This window comes from Macaca fascicularis, chromosome 11 (assembly GCF_037993035.2).
Source record: "Macaca fascicularis isolate 582-1 chromosome 11, T2T-MFA8v1.1".
NCBI classification, from domain to species: Eukaryota; Metazoa; Chordata; class Mammalia; order Primates; family Cercopithecidae; genus Macaca; species Macaca fascicularis.
The window spans coordinates 59,616,489-59,630,930 of record NC_088385.1 but is presented as its reverse complement, the minus strand read 5'-3'; the positions used below and the strand labels follow the sequence as shown (position 1 = coordinate 59,630,930).

The 14,442-nt window shown below is 51.0% G+C and overlaps 1 protein-coding gene across 1 annotated transcript; it reads left to right on the top strand.

Moving 5' to 3' along the window:
* The first annotated feature begins 101 nt into the window (after positions 1-101).
* Positions 102-13,065, top strand: KRT79 (keratin 79). Its single transcript, XM_005570947.4, has 9 exons — positions 102-629; positions 2,818-3,038; positions 4,142-4,202; positions 4,316-4,411; positions 10,123-10,287; positions 10,476-10,601; positions 11,253-11,473; positions 12,112-12,146; positions 12,416-13,065. The coding sequence occupies exons 1-9, from the start codon at positions 153-155 to the stop codon at positions 12,598-12,600; spliced, it is 1,587 nt and encodes a 528-aa protein (XP_005571004.3). The 5' UTR covers positions 102-152; the 3' UTR covers positions 12,601-13,065.
* The last annotated feature ends 1,377 nt before the right edge of the window (positions 13,066-14,442 follow it).

The following is a 14,442-nucleotide window of genomic DNA, read 5'->3' as shown; positions in this document are numbered from 1 at the left end:
CCCTCCCTCTCCCCCTGGGGCGATGGGGCAGGAGTGTCTGTGGAGCTGGGGAGCCGGCCCAGCTGGGAAAAGATAAAAAGCCCACGGTGGCCCAGCAGCTCACGGCACTCCCTTCCTGCCCTCTCGTCCTGCCCTCTGGCCTCTCTGCAGCTATGAGGTCCTCTGTCTCTCGGCAAACATACTACACCAAAGGGGGCTTCAGCTCCAACTCTGCCAGTGGAGGGGGTGGGTCCCAGGCCCGCACCAGCTTCAGCTCAGTGACGGTGTCCCGGAACAGTGGCAGTGGTGGCGGGGCCCGCTGTGGCCCCAGCACAGGTGGCTTTGGCAGCCGAAGCCTCTATAACTTGGGGGGCCACAAGAGTATCTCTGTCAGTGTGGCCGGAGGGGCCTCCTCGGGGTGGGCTCTGGGGGGCTTTGGCTTTGGCAGCAGGGCATTTACAGGACAGGGGGCTGGCAGGCAGACGTTCGGGCCCGCTTGTCCTCCTGGGGGGATCCAGGAGGTCACCATCAACCAGAGCCTGCTGACTCCCCTCCATGTGGAGATAGACCCCGAAATCCAGCGAGTGCGCACTCAGGAGCGGGAGCAGATCAAGACCCTCAACAACAAGTTCGCCTCCTTCATCGACAAGGTGAGCCAAGCAGGAAGGAGGAAGGGAGCTCTTGGGGAAGAAGCGGGACCTCTAAGAGAGGGTGGGCTGGGCTAGGACTGCTATAGCCCCCTTGTACTAGGGTGGTTGTTGACAGAGCTCTGCAGCTCTCCCCGTCTGAGCCTGGGATGCTGAGACGTGGGTTGCTGGAGGCAACCTTCAGGTCTTTGCTGTGCCTGTGCGGGGGAGTCTCCAGTCTACTCATGAGTCCTGTTTGCCAAGCCCACCTTGCCTGTGTTGAAGCCTATTCTACCACCATGATTAATACGATTGATTACACAGTAGCCTTACCTCATCATCAAAAAATGGATGGTCCTCATTGCTCCTCTTAGCAGGGTGGTCCGCATTGCCTTTTGTCATTTTACAGCTGGGGAAACAATGGCTCAGGAGTTGAAAGAGTTGTTCAAGGCTAAGGGCATGGAGCCCTGTTTGTTTCATTCTTTCAGGCTTGGAGGAGGCTTAAGGGCAAGATGTGATCAGAACACAGTTGTGTGTGGGTGGGGTAATAGAGGAAGGCTCCCCTTTGCTTCTCCTTTTTTTCCTCTCTGTTTGAGCGAAGAGGCTCAGGTTGGGGTGGACAATGAGGAGGGTGGTCGTCAGGTCACCACGCTCTGGGGGTGTGGAGTTTGACCTGTTGCCCATAGGCGTGTCCTGAACCCTGCCCTTGCTCCACATGGATGGGGGCAGCACTTGTGCTGGGATTTCCTGGTCTGTTTTGCTGGCATTGTCCTCCTCGATCCTGAGCCAAGGACGTGGGTCATGATGGGGAAGGTCTGGCAGACAAATGTCCCTTGGTTCAGTGATTTGTGTTTTTCCAAAGAACATGCACATCTCTTTTCTCCTGTGGTACCTACAGTGCTTCTATGAAGAGTCAGAAATGGTGATATTGTGCCCATTTTTGAGATGAGAAAATTGAGGTCTAGAGAGCTCAACTGATTTGCCCACGATGATACAAGGAGTTGGAGGTAGAGGCAGGACTAGAAACCAGGCCCCTGGACTCCGTGGTTCTTGGCACTAAGAGGTGTTACTGCTCACGATAGGCACACCTGCTGCATGGTGCTCCCGGGCCATGTGACTGAGGCCCAGGTGCTGTGGAGGTAGGACCTGGAGAGACTGGATGACAGAATGTGAAGCAAGCCGTCTTGCCTGCCTCCTCACCCTCTCCCCTAGTGACTTTTGGTTTTCCTGTGGGACTGTCCCAGAGGCCAAATAAGCCAAAACCTTTCCCAGGCTTGCAGAATCACAGCCTGGGAGCTGGAGGTCTGAGAGATTGTCTTGAAACCCCAGCTGGGTCAAAAACTCCTGGGGGTCCTGTTAAACCCACACTATAAGCTTCCTTCTGAGTCTATAGAGGAAGGGCCCATACATCGGTATTTTAAAAAAAAGTTTATTTTTTGGGAAAAAATGTGGAATTTACAGAAAAGTTGCAAGAATAGTACAACGTACTCCTATATACTCTTCCACCCAGTTCACCAATTTTCTTAATTTTTTTTTTTTTTTTTTTTTTTTTGAGACAGGGTCTTGCTCTGTTTCCCAGACTGGAGTGCAGTGGTATAATCAAAGCTCACTGCAACCTCCATCTCTTGGGTTCAAGTGATCCTCCCACCTCAGCCTCCTGAATAGCTGGGACTACTGGCGCATGCCACTACACCTGGCTAATTTTTAGTAGAGATTTTTAGTAGATTTGATTTTTAGTAGAGACAGTCTTGCTGTGTCGCCCAGGCAGGTCTTGAACTCCTGAACTCAAGCACTCCTCCAGCTTCAGGCTCCCAAAGTGTGTGATTTTAAACAGTTGATTTACATTTTAAACAGTTGATTTTAATGCAGAATTAGGGGTCAGAAACATAGATCTAGTCCAGTTTACGCAGGACAAGTGAGAGAGGGAGACTCAGAGAGAAATGATTTGACCAAGGTTACCAACTAGTAAATTGGTACTGCTATTGAGCTGGGCTTTTGTGCTTATTAACTTGTTAGAGTTCTTTCCATCAGATGGGACGGTCATTTCCAGCAGTCTGTTCCCCTAAGGACCCTTCCCCACAGCCAGGTGTAGGTGCGGCTGCAGTGTCCCTATGATGCCCTGGCCTAGGAGGGGAGGTGGCAATGGACCCCATCCTTGGCCCCTCTGGTGACCGGAGGATGACGTCAGCCCACTCTTTCTGCTCTGGCTCAGGTGCGGTTCCTGGAGCAGCAGAATAAGGTGCTGGAGACCAAGTGGGCACTGCTGCAGGAGCAGGGCCAGAACTTGGGTGTCACCAGAAACAACCTGGAGCCCCTCTTTGAGGCCTACCTGGGCAGCATGCGGAGCACGCTGGACAGACTTCAGAGCGAGCGGGGGAGGCTGGACTCAGAGCTCAGGAATGTGCAGGACCTTGTGGAGGACTTCAAGAACAAGTGAGGAGGGCAGTCCAGGAGGGGCCATGTGGGAATGAGGAGGGGCAGTGGGAAACCTGCTGAGAGGGCCACCCCATTCCCAGGGTCCCAGGCTCACCTGGGGGACACAGACAGAGCTGGATCCCTCAGGTACTCAGGTCCAGCACCTGCTGCCATCTGGAGAATTGGCAGGTTTGTTTGTAATTTTAAAAAGTCTTTAAAGTAGGGAGAATAGTATAGTGAACCCCATGTTCCTGTCACCCAGCTTTAATCATTATTGGCTCATAGCCAATTTTTTACACCTCCCCACTTCCCTTCTTCCTGTGTAGTCTTTTTTGTTTTTTAACTTTGCATTTTTCTACATGTTCTGACTCCCTTGTAGTCTTGAAGCAAATCCCAGACATCTTGTCATTTCATTCATTAATATTTTACAAGTTATATTAATATATCTGCATATATGAATGTAGTTCTTCTACATGACTCAATAAAACATACAGTGCCATAATCACATCTAATACATTTTAAAACAATAATTCCTCAATATAATTAAATATCCAGCCAGTTTTGAATTTCCAGTGGTCCCATACATGTCGTAACTTTAAAAAATACGGCTTGACTCAAGCTCCAAATAAGGTTTATATATTACAATTGGTTGATATGTATATTTATAACTTTAAGGCACATTTAAAAATGACTTTTCGCATAAATCGACCATGGCAATTTCTAAGCCTTAAAATCTCATCGAAAGTGGTTGGGGAGGAGTTAGCTGGTTTGAATGACACCGTGTTGTTGAAAGTGACAGTAAAGGTCAGCCACTGTTGACACATCTTCACTTGTCCCTCTAAAGCCTCCTAAGGGCTTGGATCCAAAGAGATGGCAGCTCTTGATTGCCATACTATTGCACAAGTTCTTTGCCTCTTTCCCTAAAATGGGGTGGGGAGAGGGAATGTTTGAATCAAGGCAGACCCCACATTTCTTCACTGGTTGGCTACATTAAAGAACCGCTCCTCAGAGGTGTTCTTGACCAGTGAGTGACCCATCAGGGCTTCCGTAAAGCTGAGTGGGTCCCATGCCTGAAAGGCAGAGCCAGGCTGAGCCTGGCCTGAGTCTCCCATGTGTAACAGGTACGAGGATGAAATCAACAAGCGCACTGCTGTGGAGAACGAGTTTGTGGTGCTCAAGAAGGTGAGCCGAGTGGGGTGGGGGAGGTGGTCCTTCGGCTGCCAGGGTACTGGGCTGATTCGGGAGGAGGTGACATCCCTGGGGGCTGAGGCTGTGTCTTGCTCTCTCATCCCCAGGATGTGGATGCAGCGTACATGGGCCGGATGGATTTGCATGGCAAAGTAGGCACCTTGACCCAGGAGATTGACTTCCTGCAGCAACTCTATGAAATGGTGAGGTGGCCAACGGGCAGGGAGAGTTTGCATACGTTATAAACAGCACTGGGGGTTTTCAATGGAGGTCTGACCTGAATTCACCAGTGCAGCCTCATTGGTGGAAGATGAAACCTTGACACTTTTTTTTTTTGGAGATGGAGTTTCGCTCTATTGCCCAAGCTGAAGTGTAGTGGCACAGTATTGGCTCATTGCAACCTCTGTCCCCAGGTTCAAGCGATTCTCCTGCTTCAGCCTCTGGAGTAGCTGGGACTACAGGTGCCTGCCACCACGCCTGGCTAATTTTTGTATTTTTAGTAGAGATGGAGTTTCGCCATGTTGGCCAGGCTGGTCTTGAACTCCTGACCTCTAGTGATCCACCCGCCTCGGCCTCCCAAAGTGCTGGGATTACAGGCGTGAGCCACCGCACACAGCCTAAAACCTCGACACTTTAATTAATATTAGCTTCCACGTATTAAGTGCTTTTGATGGGCCAGGCACTGGGGCAAGCTTTTAACATAATCTTCTCAATAACCCCATAATGCAGGTACTATTATTGTCTCCATTTTATAGTCAAGGACCCTGGGGCTCACAATTACTTGCTTGTGGTCACATAGCTAGGAAGAAGCATTCTAGAATTTGAATCTGGCTCTTGAACTCCAAAGTCTGACTCTTGTCACTGTTATATTGCCCCCTCCTGCCCAGTTTGTAATGGAGCAAGGGATGAGGGAGCAGGAATGGGCAGACAGGAGGGACTGGGATTCCAGATTGGAGTAGAAGGTGAGTAGTGGGTAGATTAAAGAATCCAGGAGGGGTTCCAGGAGACAAGGGGGCTTTGGAGACTGGAGTGAGAGGGTGGAACTTAACATGAATTGACCGCAGAATCATAGACTCTTAGGGTCCGCAGGACCTCAAGACCAAACTTTCATCCAGTGCAAGAACACTTTCTATGATATCCCTGACATATCCCTATCATATGTAACCTCTACTCAAGCACTTGCTGTGGTAGGGAGCTCACTACTTTTTAGGGCAGGCATTGCCATTGTTGAACAACTTTATTAGAGCACGGACTTAGATCTCCTTCTCATGACTTCTGCCCTTGACTTTGCTCTCTGGGCTACACATATCCAGTTGTCTTCCATGTGACTTATGCCTTTCACATGACAGCCCTTTAGAAGTCACGATGATGACAGGATAAAAATCTGTGGCATGTGAGTAAAGTATTCAGAAGATAGAGGGATGGGGAGGGAGATTCCAGATACAAACTTCTATTGATGCAGCCTAATAGTGCACTAGTTTATGTGTTGTTTTAGAAGTCATTTCACAATGTTGGCTTCTTAGAACCCCTCCTGGACTTTTTCACATAAATCCTTTCAAATGAGACACACATCTACTCTCCTCCAACTTCCTGTATTTGGGTAGCTGAATTTTGAAACTGAGTGGCATAGTTAACCATTCCCTTTCTTTCCTATGAAATGCCATTGTGGTGTCATCCCAACATTTTGAGCTCTGTGGGCTCTGAGTAACTTGATTCTTTTATCCAATGTATTAGTGATGCATAGCTTTGTGTTATCTGCAGATGGGATAAACTTTCAGTGTAGGTATTTGATAGCATCTCGTGTAAATCATTGATACACATGTTAAGGCAATCAGGGCCCAAAACAAAGTCCTGTGGGTCTTCAGTGGTGATTTTCCATGGGACTGTTAACAGACTGTTCCATGTCTGTTAATCAATAATTTGTGGTTAAATAGCCTCAGCTACTTTAAAATCCCCTTAACAGTACTCTTACCTGGACCACATTTTTCTGTCTTCTTTCAAGAATGCTATGAAAGGCTTGGTCAAACATTGTCCATGGCAGACCTTTAGCAGTTTAATATTATAATCATGAAGGAAAATTAAATCCACTTGGTTCCACTTTTCCTTAGGGAACCCATGATGGCTTCATGCCTCCCACACACATTTAGGAATTCATTCTATGGGTCTGGAGGAGGTTGATGTCAGCCTTATTTGAAGAATTCCAAATCTCTCCTGTTTGAAAATCAGGCCAGTTACTGTGGGGTTTTGGGGTCTCCTCCTCTCCATATCTCTCAAGGATGACCAGGCATTCCTCCCCTTGGCAGTCCCTGGAGCCTCTGAGTGTATGCTCTTCCGGCCTGGATCCCTGTGATCTCCAACAAGGCCAAGGCCTCTCACCTTCCCTGTCTTGGGTCCCCATTTCCTCTCAAGTATTTTTCTTGTGCTTTCCACTTTGATGACCGGTTTGTTCTTGATGGAAAAGTGGCAAATGACAAAGCAGCTAGCTGAGCGATTGGCCTTTCCTGGATCTTTTGTAGGGATCAGCCCAAAGGGACCTCCGTGTTATTCCTGCCTAGAGTTCATCTAACAGCATCTGACCTCTGACTTTGCTGTTTCCCAGGCTTATCCTTGGCTGGACTGCTTGCCTTCCAGCATCTCTGCACAGCCTGTCTGGATGGAACTTGCTGGGAAGTGTTCTGGGCCGCCATGCTGAGTTTTTAGGTGCTTCCCCAGTTTCTACTTTGCCAGGGTCACTGATGGTCATTCATGGTCTGGGGCCTCCTTGTGGTCCCTTAGGTTCCATTCTCTCTCCTCTTCTCTGATTGTTTAGGACTTGGCTTTTCTCTGGTCTAAGGCACATAGCTGGCACACTCAGCATTCCTTTCCTTTGCTATGCCTTGTTTATTTAACAAACATTTACTGAACACCTTCCACATAGCAACAAAGACAAAGTCTCAGCTCTTGTGGGGACAGGTTATCAGGTGATGAGAGCTGTAGGGGACAGGCACAGGTGCAAAGGCACATGGGGACGCCGAGGCTGACACTTCCTAGAAGGGCTGCAGAAGCCTTCGAGGGAGATGACATCTGAGTTGGATCTTGATGGAGGGGCTAGACTTCTAGAGAAGGAGCAGGAAGGACTTTGCAGCCTGGGGCCCAGCCTGTGCAGTGTCACAGAGGCGTGAAGGAGCATGGTGCTTGGGTACCAGTGGGTGGTGAGTGCCCACATCGAGTGTGTGGGCACAGTTAGGTGAGGAGGAGGCAAGGGAAGGAGAAGTAGAGACCAAGCCTGGGCCCTTTCCTGTCAGAGGTCCTCACGGCCTAGCAGTGCCTCAGTGGGGTGAGAACAAAGGCCAGTACAGTTGTTCCCTTGTTGTCTCATGGGCTCAATCAGTCATGGAACCAGCATGGCTCTCAATAATGCCATGGTCTGATTTTGGCCAAGCCAGATCCCACAGCCATCTGGGCGGTGAACCACCTATCACTGGGTGTCTCACGGGGCAGGAAGGCAGCCTCCATGGTGGCCTCTCTCTGGCCTGGGGTGTCTGCGGAACCCAGTCCCTCTTCCAGTTATGCCACTTCTGCCTGCTGGCTCCCTTTACCCTTACCTAGACGTCTCCACTATCTTTCCCCCTTAGAGTCCCTGGTGTCTAAGGAGACACACACCTTAGCGATTCACAGAGCTCTTTCTGCTCTGATTTCATGAGCTCCCTTTCATTGGAAAGCCTGACTTTTTCTTTTCTTTTCTTTTCTTTTTGAGGCAGGGTCTCATTCTGTCACTCTAGCTGGAGGGCAGTGGCGCAATCACGGCTCACTACAGTCTCGACTTTCTGGGCTCAAGCGATCCTCCCACCTCAGCCTCCCAAGTAGCTGGGATTACAAGCACACGTCACCATGCCTGGCTAATTTTTGTATTTTTTGTAGCAACAGGGTTCGCCATTTTTCCCAGGCTAGTCTCGAACTCCTGAGCTCAAGTGATCGGCCACCTTGGCCTCCCAAAATGCTGGGATTACAGGTGTGAGCCACTGCACCTGGCCAAGCCTGACCTTTCTATCCCCTTGGTCTAGCAAGACCATTGCATCACCTCATCCACTCTTGATGCTGTTCAGTGGAGAGTTTTTGCCTCCTTGTCTTAGAAGTTTCGGGTTGATTTTCCTCGGGACTATGCTCTGACATGGGTCTGGAGAGAGACCCTGAGTTGGGGAGGGCAGGGGCAGGATGCTTCAAGATGATGCTGACAGTTCATCTTGGTGGGGAAGGAGTCAAGGCAGCTGTGACAACACAATCTTATCTGTGACAAATAGACCTTATGGGCACCTCCAGTGGCCTTCAGAGAAGTCTGGGCAGGTAAGAATGCACTTAAATCAGCACATGCCATGGGTCATACATGGATCTTAAGCCCCACAACCACTGCAGGAAGAAAGTATGATCAGGCCGTGGTACAGAAGAAGGAACTGAGGCATCGCAAGTCTTAGCTGCTACATCAGCTACAGAGCCAGTGCACGTCAGGCCGGGGTCTTGATCTCAGGCTTGTCTATCTCCAAAACTCATATCTTTCCAAAAACCACAAGTTTTTGTAGTGACTGGATTGATTGTGTCTCTAACCTCCTCATCCCACTTTTTGAAATACAATCTGATTTAACAATCTGCATCGACATCAGTATGGATATTGGTTTTGCCTTTGGTATTTCTCTTTACCCCTTGTCTCTCTTTGTTCCTGCCTAGCTCTATTTTAGTCTATGTCCTCTCAGTTTCTGAAGTCAGACTCCTGGGGTTTGAAACTGAGCTCCTCACTTACTGGCTTGTGATCTGGGGCAAGTTACTTAATCTCTTTGTGCTACTGGAAAAGGGCACGTAATGAGTTAGTACCTGCCACGTGCCTAATGCAGAGCCTGAACCACAGTGATGCTCAGCATCCGAGGGTTGTTATTATTATTCTATTATAATTCCCTGGGCTGCCACGAAGGGCCAGTGTTTGAGAAAGGATGGACACAAGACCAGAATATGGGAGGTGTTGGGTTTTAGGGTTAAGGTTCTTCACCCATCAGGGAGCCTCTAAGGAGTACTGAGTGAATGAGTGATTTGTTTAGGGCATTCTATGGGCAGCCCAGAGCAGGAAGGACCATGGGAGAGATGGAGGCAGAGCCCCACGTGCGACCAGTGATCCAGCTGGTCCCAAGACCAGAACAGAGACCCTTGACTCCCCATCACCTAACCTGCCATTCACAGCATCCTGAAGCCTACTTATGTGTGAAAGACGATACTTCTAGAAACAGGAGGGCCCAAGAACATCATGACAGTCTATACCTTTCTGTGTGCTCTAGAGGAAACCACTTGGGCTTTGTGGTGTAATTGACTGGTCCGAGGCTGGGTCCCACCCTGGACCTGGTGGTCTTGGATGCATCACTTCTCTCCAAACCTCTTTCATCACATGTCCACGGTCAGGGCCACTGTGGATGGTGGTGCAGCTGGTGATTTGGCTGGTGCTGGACGTGCTGCTTCCACCTGAAGGGCTGTCTTTCCCCAATTTGCACAAAGGCACTCTGTGAGCCTGCCGCGGGCCTGCCTGTGAGCCTGCCATGGGCACCCTGTGAACCTGCCATGGGCCCGCCTGCCGCACAGGGTGTTCTGAGGCCTAGAGGGGTTAGTGAATGTGCTAGCACAGTGCCGGGCATCAGTGGTAGTGCAGGGAGTACACATTCTCTTTTCCCTCTCTAATCTTTTGGAAGCCTGCAAACCCACAAAAATAAATGAAGTCTGTAAAAATGGGAGCTTCATTTTATAGCTGGGGAGACTGAGGTCTTTCCAGTTGTGACTTTGCTCTAGGCTGGAGCCTGGACAAGAGCACAGGCCTCCTGATGCTACCTGTCTTTCACCCCCTGATGCTTCCTGGGGCCTGGAGCACGGATGCTGGTGGCAACTGTCTCTGTTTCTTCAGGAGCTGAGCCAAGTGCAGACCCACGTGTCTGACACCAATGTGGTGCTGTCCATGGACAACAACCGCAACCTGGACCTGGACAGCATCATCGCCGAGGTCAAGGCCCAGTATGAGCTGATTGCCCAGAGGAGCCAGGCTGAGGCCGAGGCCTGGTACCAGACCAAGGTGAGAGGCATAGCTGGCTCAGGTGTGAGGCCTGGGGTCTGATCAGATCTTCTCCCATCGTAAGAGGCTTGGGCCTCTGGGACTCTTGGAGTCCGGGGGGCCAGATATACTCAACTTGCATGGGGCCTCCAGCTGTGAGAGTGGGCTGGGGCCATTTGAAAGCTCACTGCCACTTCTTTGGTCCCCAGTATGAGGAGCTGCAGGTGACGGCTGGGAAGCATGGGGACAACCTGCGGGACACCAAGAACGAGATTGCTGAGCTCACCCGCACTATCCAGAGGCTGCAGGGGGAGGTAGATGCAGCCAAGAAGCAGGTGGGACTCTACCTGGGGGCTGGGGGGTCTGGCCTGGTGTTGGCAGGGCCTTCTCATTGTCATCCCGAGGGGCTAGGCCTGCTCTTCTCTTGATGGACACAATAGAATGCTAGGCCATTGATCACAGGCTCCTTTTACAGGGGGGAAACTGAGGCCCAGAGAGGGAAGGGGCTTGTCCAATGTCACACAATATATGAGTGGTAGAGCAGGTGGCACAACCTTCTCCAAGAAGACTGATCCATCCCATCTCCAGGAGGTCAGAACAGGAGGTAGAGGGTTCAAGGGGCCAGGTCACAGATGCTGATGCCGACTCCATCTTGAGGACAGCTGAAAAGTCTGGGTTCTTTCACATATTAGAATGAAGCACTTGGTTACTAATCAGGCTCTGTTATTTATTTCATCTCTTCTGAGGCATTGGGCTGATCTGCAGTAGGAGGGGTTGACGTTAGACTTCAGTGAGGACTTTCCCAGTGGCCTTACTTGATCCTGCTTGTGTAATAGCATCTCTTCAGATAAATACTTCTCTCTTCTTTCTTTCCCAGTTGGTTGGGGGCAGGGATGTGGGAATCATGATGCCTTCATGGCTTGAGGGCAGAGAGATGAATGGGATGACCCCGGAGGGTGCTTCCAACACCTCTCCCCGCTGGGCAGTGTCAGCAGCTGCAGACGGCCATTGAGGAAGCGGAGCATCGTGGGGAGCTGGCGCTCAAGGATGCTCAGAAGAAGCTTGGGGATCTGGATGTGGCCCTGCACCAGGCCAAGGAGGAGCTGGCGCGGCTGCTGCGTGACTACCAGGAGCTGATGAATGTCAAGCTGGCCCTGGACGTGGAGATTGCCACCTACCGCAAGCTGCTGGAGAGCGAGGAGAGCAGGTGGTGGCCCCTCCTGCCCGATCCAGAGAGCTGCTCAGGCCTGCCCTGGGGGAGAGCCCGAGGAGTCTGCTCTGGGGTCAAGAGGGAGAGGGAGGAACCAGGGAGCAAGATCCTGACTCACGCCGGGGGAAAACCTGTTTGTGCCCACTGCCTCCGTCACTCCTCTCCTTGGCTGGCACAACTCTTGTTAATCCTTATTGTGGCTGACAGCCCGGTAGGAATGGAACTTCCTCTTCTATCACCAGATTCCACCAGCAGTGGAAGCTTTGGAAAAAAAGTCCACCATTTTTGTCCTTAGGAAAGGCATGAAATAGAGAGAAAGTGGGCAGAAACTAGGCAGCTCTGTCTGGTTGTGGGCTTGTTGCCACTGGGGCAGGGATGCAGTCCGTAGCCCACATGGGGAGAGAGGAAAGAAAAGGGGAGGATGGGAGTTGGCACAGCCTACTGGCGACTCGGCCTTCTCTGCAGCACCGGGTTTTGGACCTGGGCACAGCCCTATACACATACTTCTCACGTTTTCTGGTCTTGTCATCAGGATCCACTGAGTTGATCCAATGTAAAGGCAGAAGGAAGGAGAGGGTTTTCATGTGGGCACCAGGGACCACTGACTGCTCTCCCGGCCTTTCTGTGTCCCCTAGGATGTCTGGAGAATGTCCCAGTGCAGTCAGCATTTGTGAGTATTTACTCCCCGCTTCCTGCTCCACCCCTGGCCAGGCCCCAGAACTCTGCTCAGTTTATGCAACCTGTCCTTGTCCTAAAGCATTGCTCTCCTCCATTCGAGCCCCTGGAGACAGGTTCAGAGGGTCCTAGTACTGGGCTTCTCTATCCATTTCCCATAGCTCTGCTGCCTGATTTTGTTCTGATTCTCCACTGATTTCTGGGTGTCCCCCAGCCCTCTCCTGGCACAGCCACCCTGATTAATCCAGACCCTTTGCTTTGCAGCTGTGACTGGCAACTCCACTACTGTGTGCGGAGGTGGCATCGCCCTGGGTGGGAATGGGGGGGCCACCAAGGGTGGATTCAGCACAAATGTGGGCTACAGCACCGTCAAGGGAGGGCCAGTCTCTGGGGGAACCTCCATCCTGCGGAAGACCACCACGGTCAAGACGTCCAGCCGGAGGTATTAGCTGCTGAGCCCTGCAAGGGCCCCGGCAATCCTCTCCCTGCCCTCCTCACCCCACCTCTGCTGCCCTTTCCAGTCACTTTCTCAGGAGCAGGAACAGCCAGGGGACCTCAGACCCAGGGTGTTTTCATACCAGACTATTTGCATCTTGGAAAGCACTCAAATCTACTCAGGTTTTTTTCTTGGTCCTGCAATAGGCTGGGAGGGGAGGTTAAAGTTGCCAGCTTGAGTGATGTGCTTGGGTGACTTGGGGGTGATCTTTTGACCACTGAGAGGAGGCTGAATTTCCCAAGCCATTTGGAGAGAGAGAAATTGAGAGTGGTCCCCAAAGACCCTTCAACCTCCCCAGTCCCCCACCAGACCCACCCTCTCCCTGAATCTACCCACACCCCCCTTCCCTGTCTGTGTCTCAATAAATGGTACAACTACAGCTAGCTGTCTGTGGCTGCAGTCTGTTCTGCCTGGGGAACTGAAATTGTGTCCATTGATTAATGTCCTGATGCCTGACACAGCAACAATCACACACTCACTACGTCCCAATCGCCATGCTTACTTAGGTACATTAGTTTGATACCATCGCCACTCCAAGGCTGTACATGGCTCACAAGAGGAGACTGAAGCTCAGAGGGAATATGTACGCAGCTCAAGGCCAGACCTGGCTGAGTGGCTGCCTATTACCCAGCCACCCCCTGGTGCCCATTCAGCCTCCCACTAACTCTGTAGGGGCAGATGGCATGCTTTGTTCAGTGGAGAGATCTTAGGCTTTAGAACTAGGCAACTTGGGTTTAAATCCAAGTTCTGCCACTTACTAGCTGTGTGACCTTGGTCAGGTTACCTAACCTCTCTGAGCTTTAGTTTCCTTCTTTGTAAAAGTAGGTTGTGATAAGAACATGTGTAAAGCATCTGGCTGATGGAGGCCCTTACGGGAATTGGGTTTCTTTGCTTCCCCACTCCCTGACTTCTGGATTTCCAGCTCATCCTCCTGGCCTCAGTGATGTCTCTCTCAGCCCCCACATCCAGTCAGCAAGAAAAATCCACATTTAATTGGATTTTGTGGTTTACAAATACATTACTTTGCCTGTGACCATCACCACAGCCCTGGGTTCAGCAGTGGGCACGTGGTGTTCCAGTTTACAGGTTAGGCGATTCACGCTCACAGAAGTGAACTCTCATGCTGTAGTCATCCTGCTGGGTAGAGGCGGGTCAGTAGTGTCCAGGGCTGCAATTTCAAGCCCTCTGTCCCGTGACCCTGGAAGCTACCTCTGTCCTACTCCCGCCTCCATCACTTGCTAAATTTTACTGCTCCTTCCTCCGTGTGTCTCCTGATATCACCTCCTTTCCTCTTCATCTCCACAGTTCTCTACTCTGAGCCTGGACCCCATTCTTCAAGCTGTACCCAAGTGATTCCCCAATTGGCTGGCCTCTCAGCCCTGCAACTCTCAGGCCCTCCCCACCCTGCTACCAAACCAGTCGGCCCGACCCGAGGCTGTCACCACACTGCTCCCTTCCTTGGCAATGTTAGTGCTGCCAACCCCTTAGGGCTCCTGGCCGTTGCTGGGATGCAACCCTCACTCTTCAGGCCTGATCACCCCGTCCTCCTCAGAGGAGCCCCGAAGAGTTCTGATAAAGCTTCCTCCAGGGCTGTGGAAGGCCAGCAGAGGGATTTTCAGCCAAACCCTAACCTCCAGCTTAGGAACACAAAGGCCTAGCGGTTTAGGGTCAGCTCTGCCTCACCAGCCTGGGTGGTCTCTAGCTTCCCTTCTCAGACAGATGGAGTATAGCCCACCCCATGTACAACACTTTGAGGAATACTTGCTAATGCTCATTGAGTGCCAACTGTGTGCCA

Excerpts from the sequence above, each read along its gene's own strand:
- KRT79 (XM_005570947.4), top strand. The coding sequence starts at position 153 with ATGAGGTCCTCTGTCTCTCGGCAAACATACTACACCAAAGGGGGCTTC. Across the intron at positions 3,039-4,141 it reads GTGGAGGACTTCAAGAACAA|GTACGAGGATGAAATCAACA; the intron begins GTGAGGAGGGCA and ends CATGTGTAACAG. Across the intron at positions 4,203-4,315 it reads AGTTTGTGGTGCTCAAGAAG|GATGTGGATGCAGCGTACAT; the intron begins GTGAGCCGAGTG and ends TCTCATCCCCAG.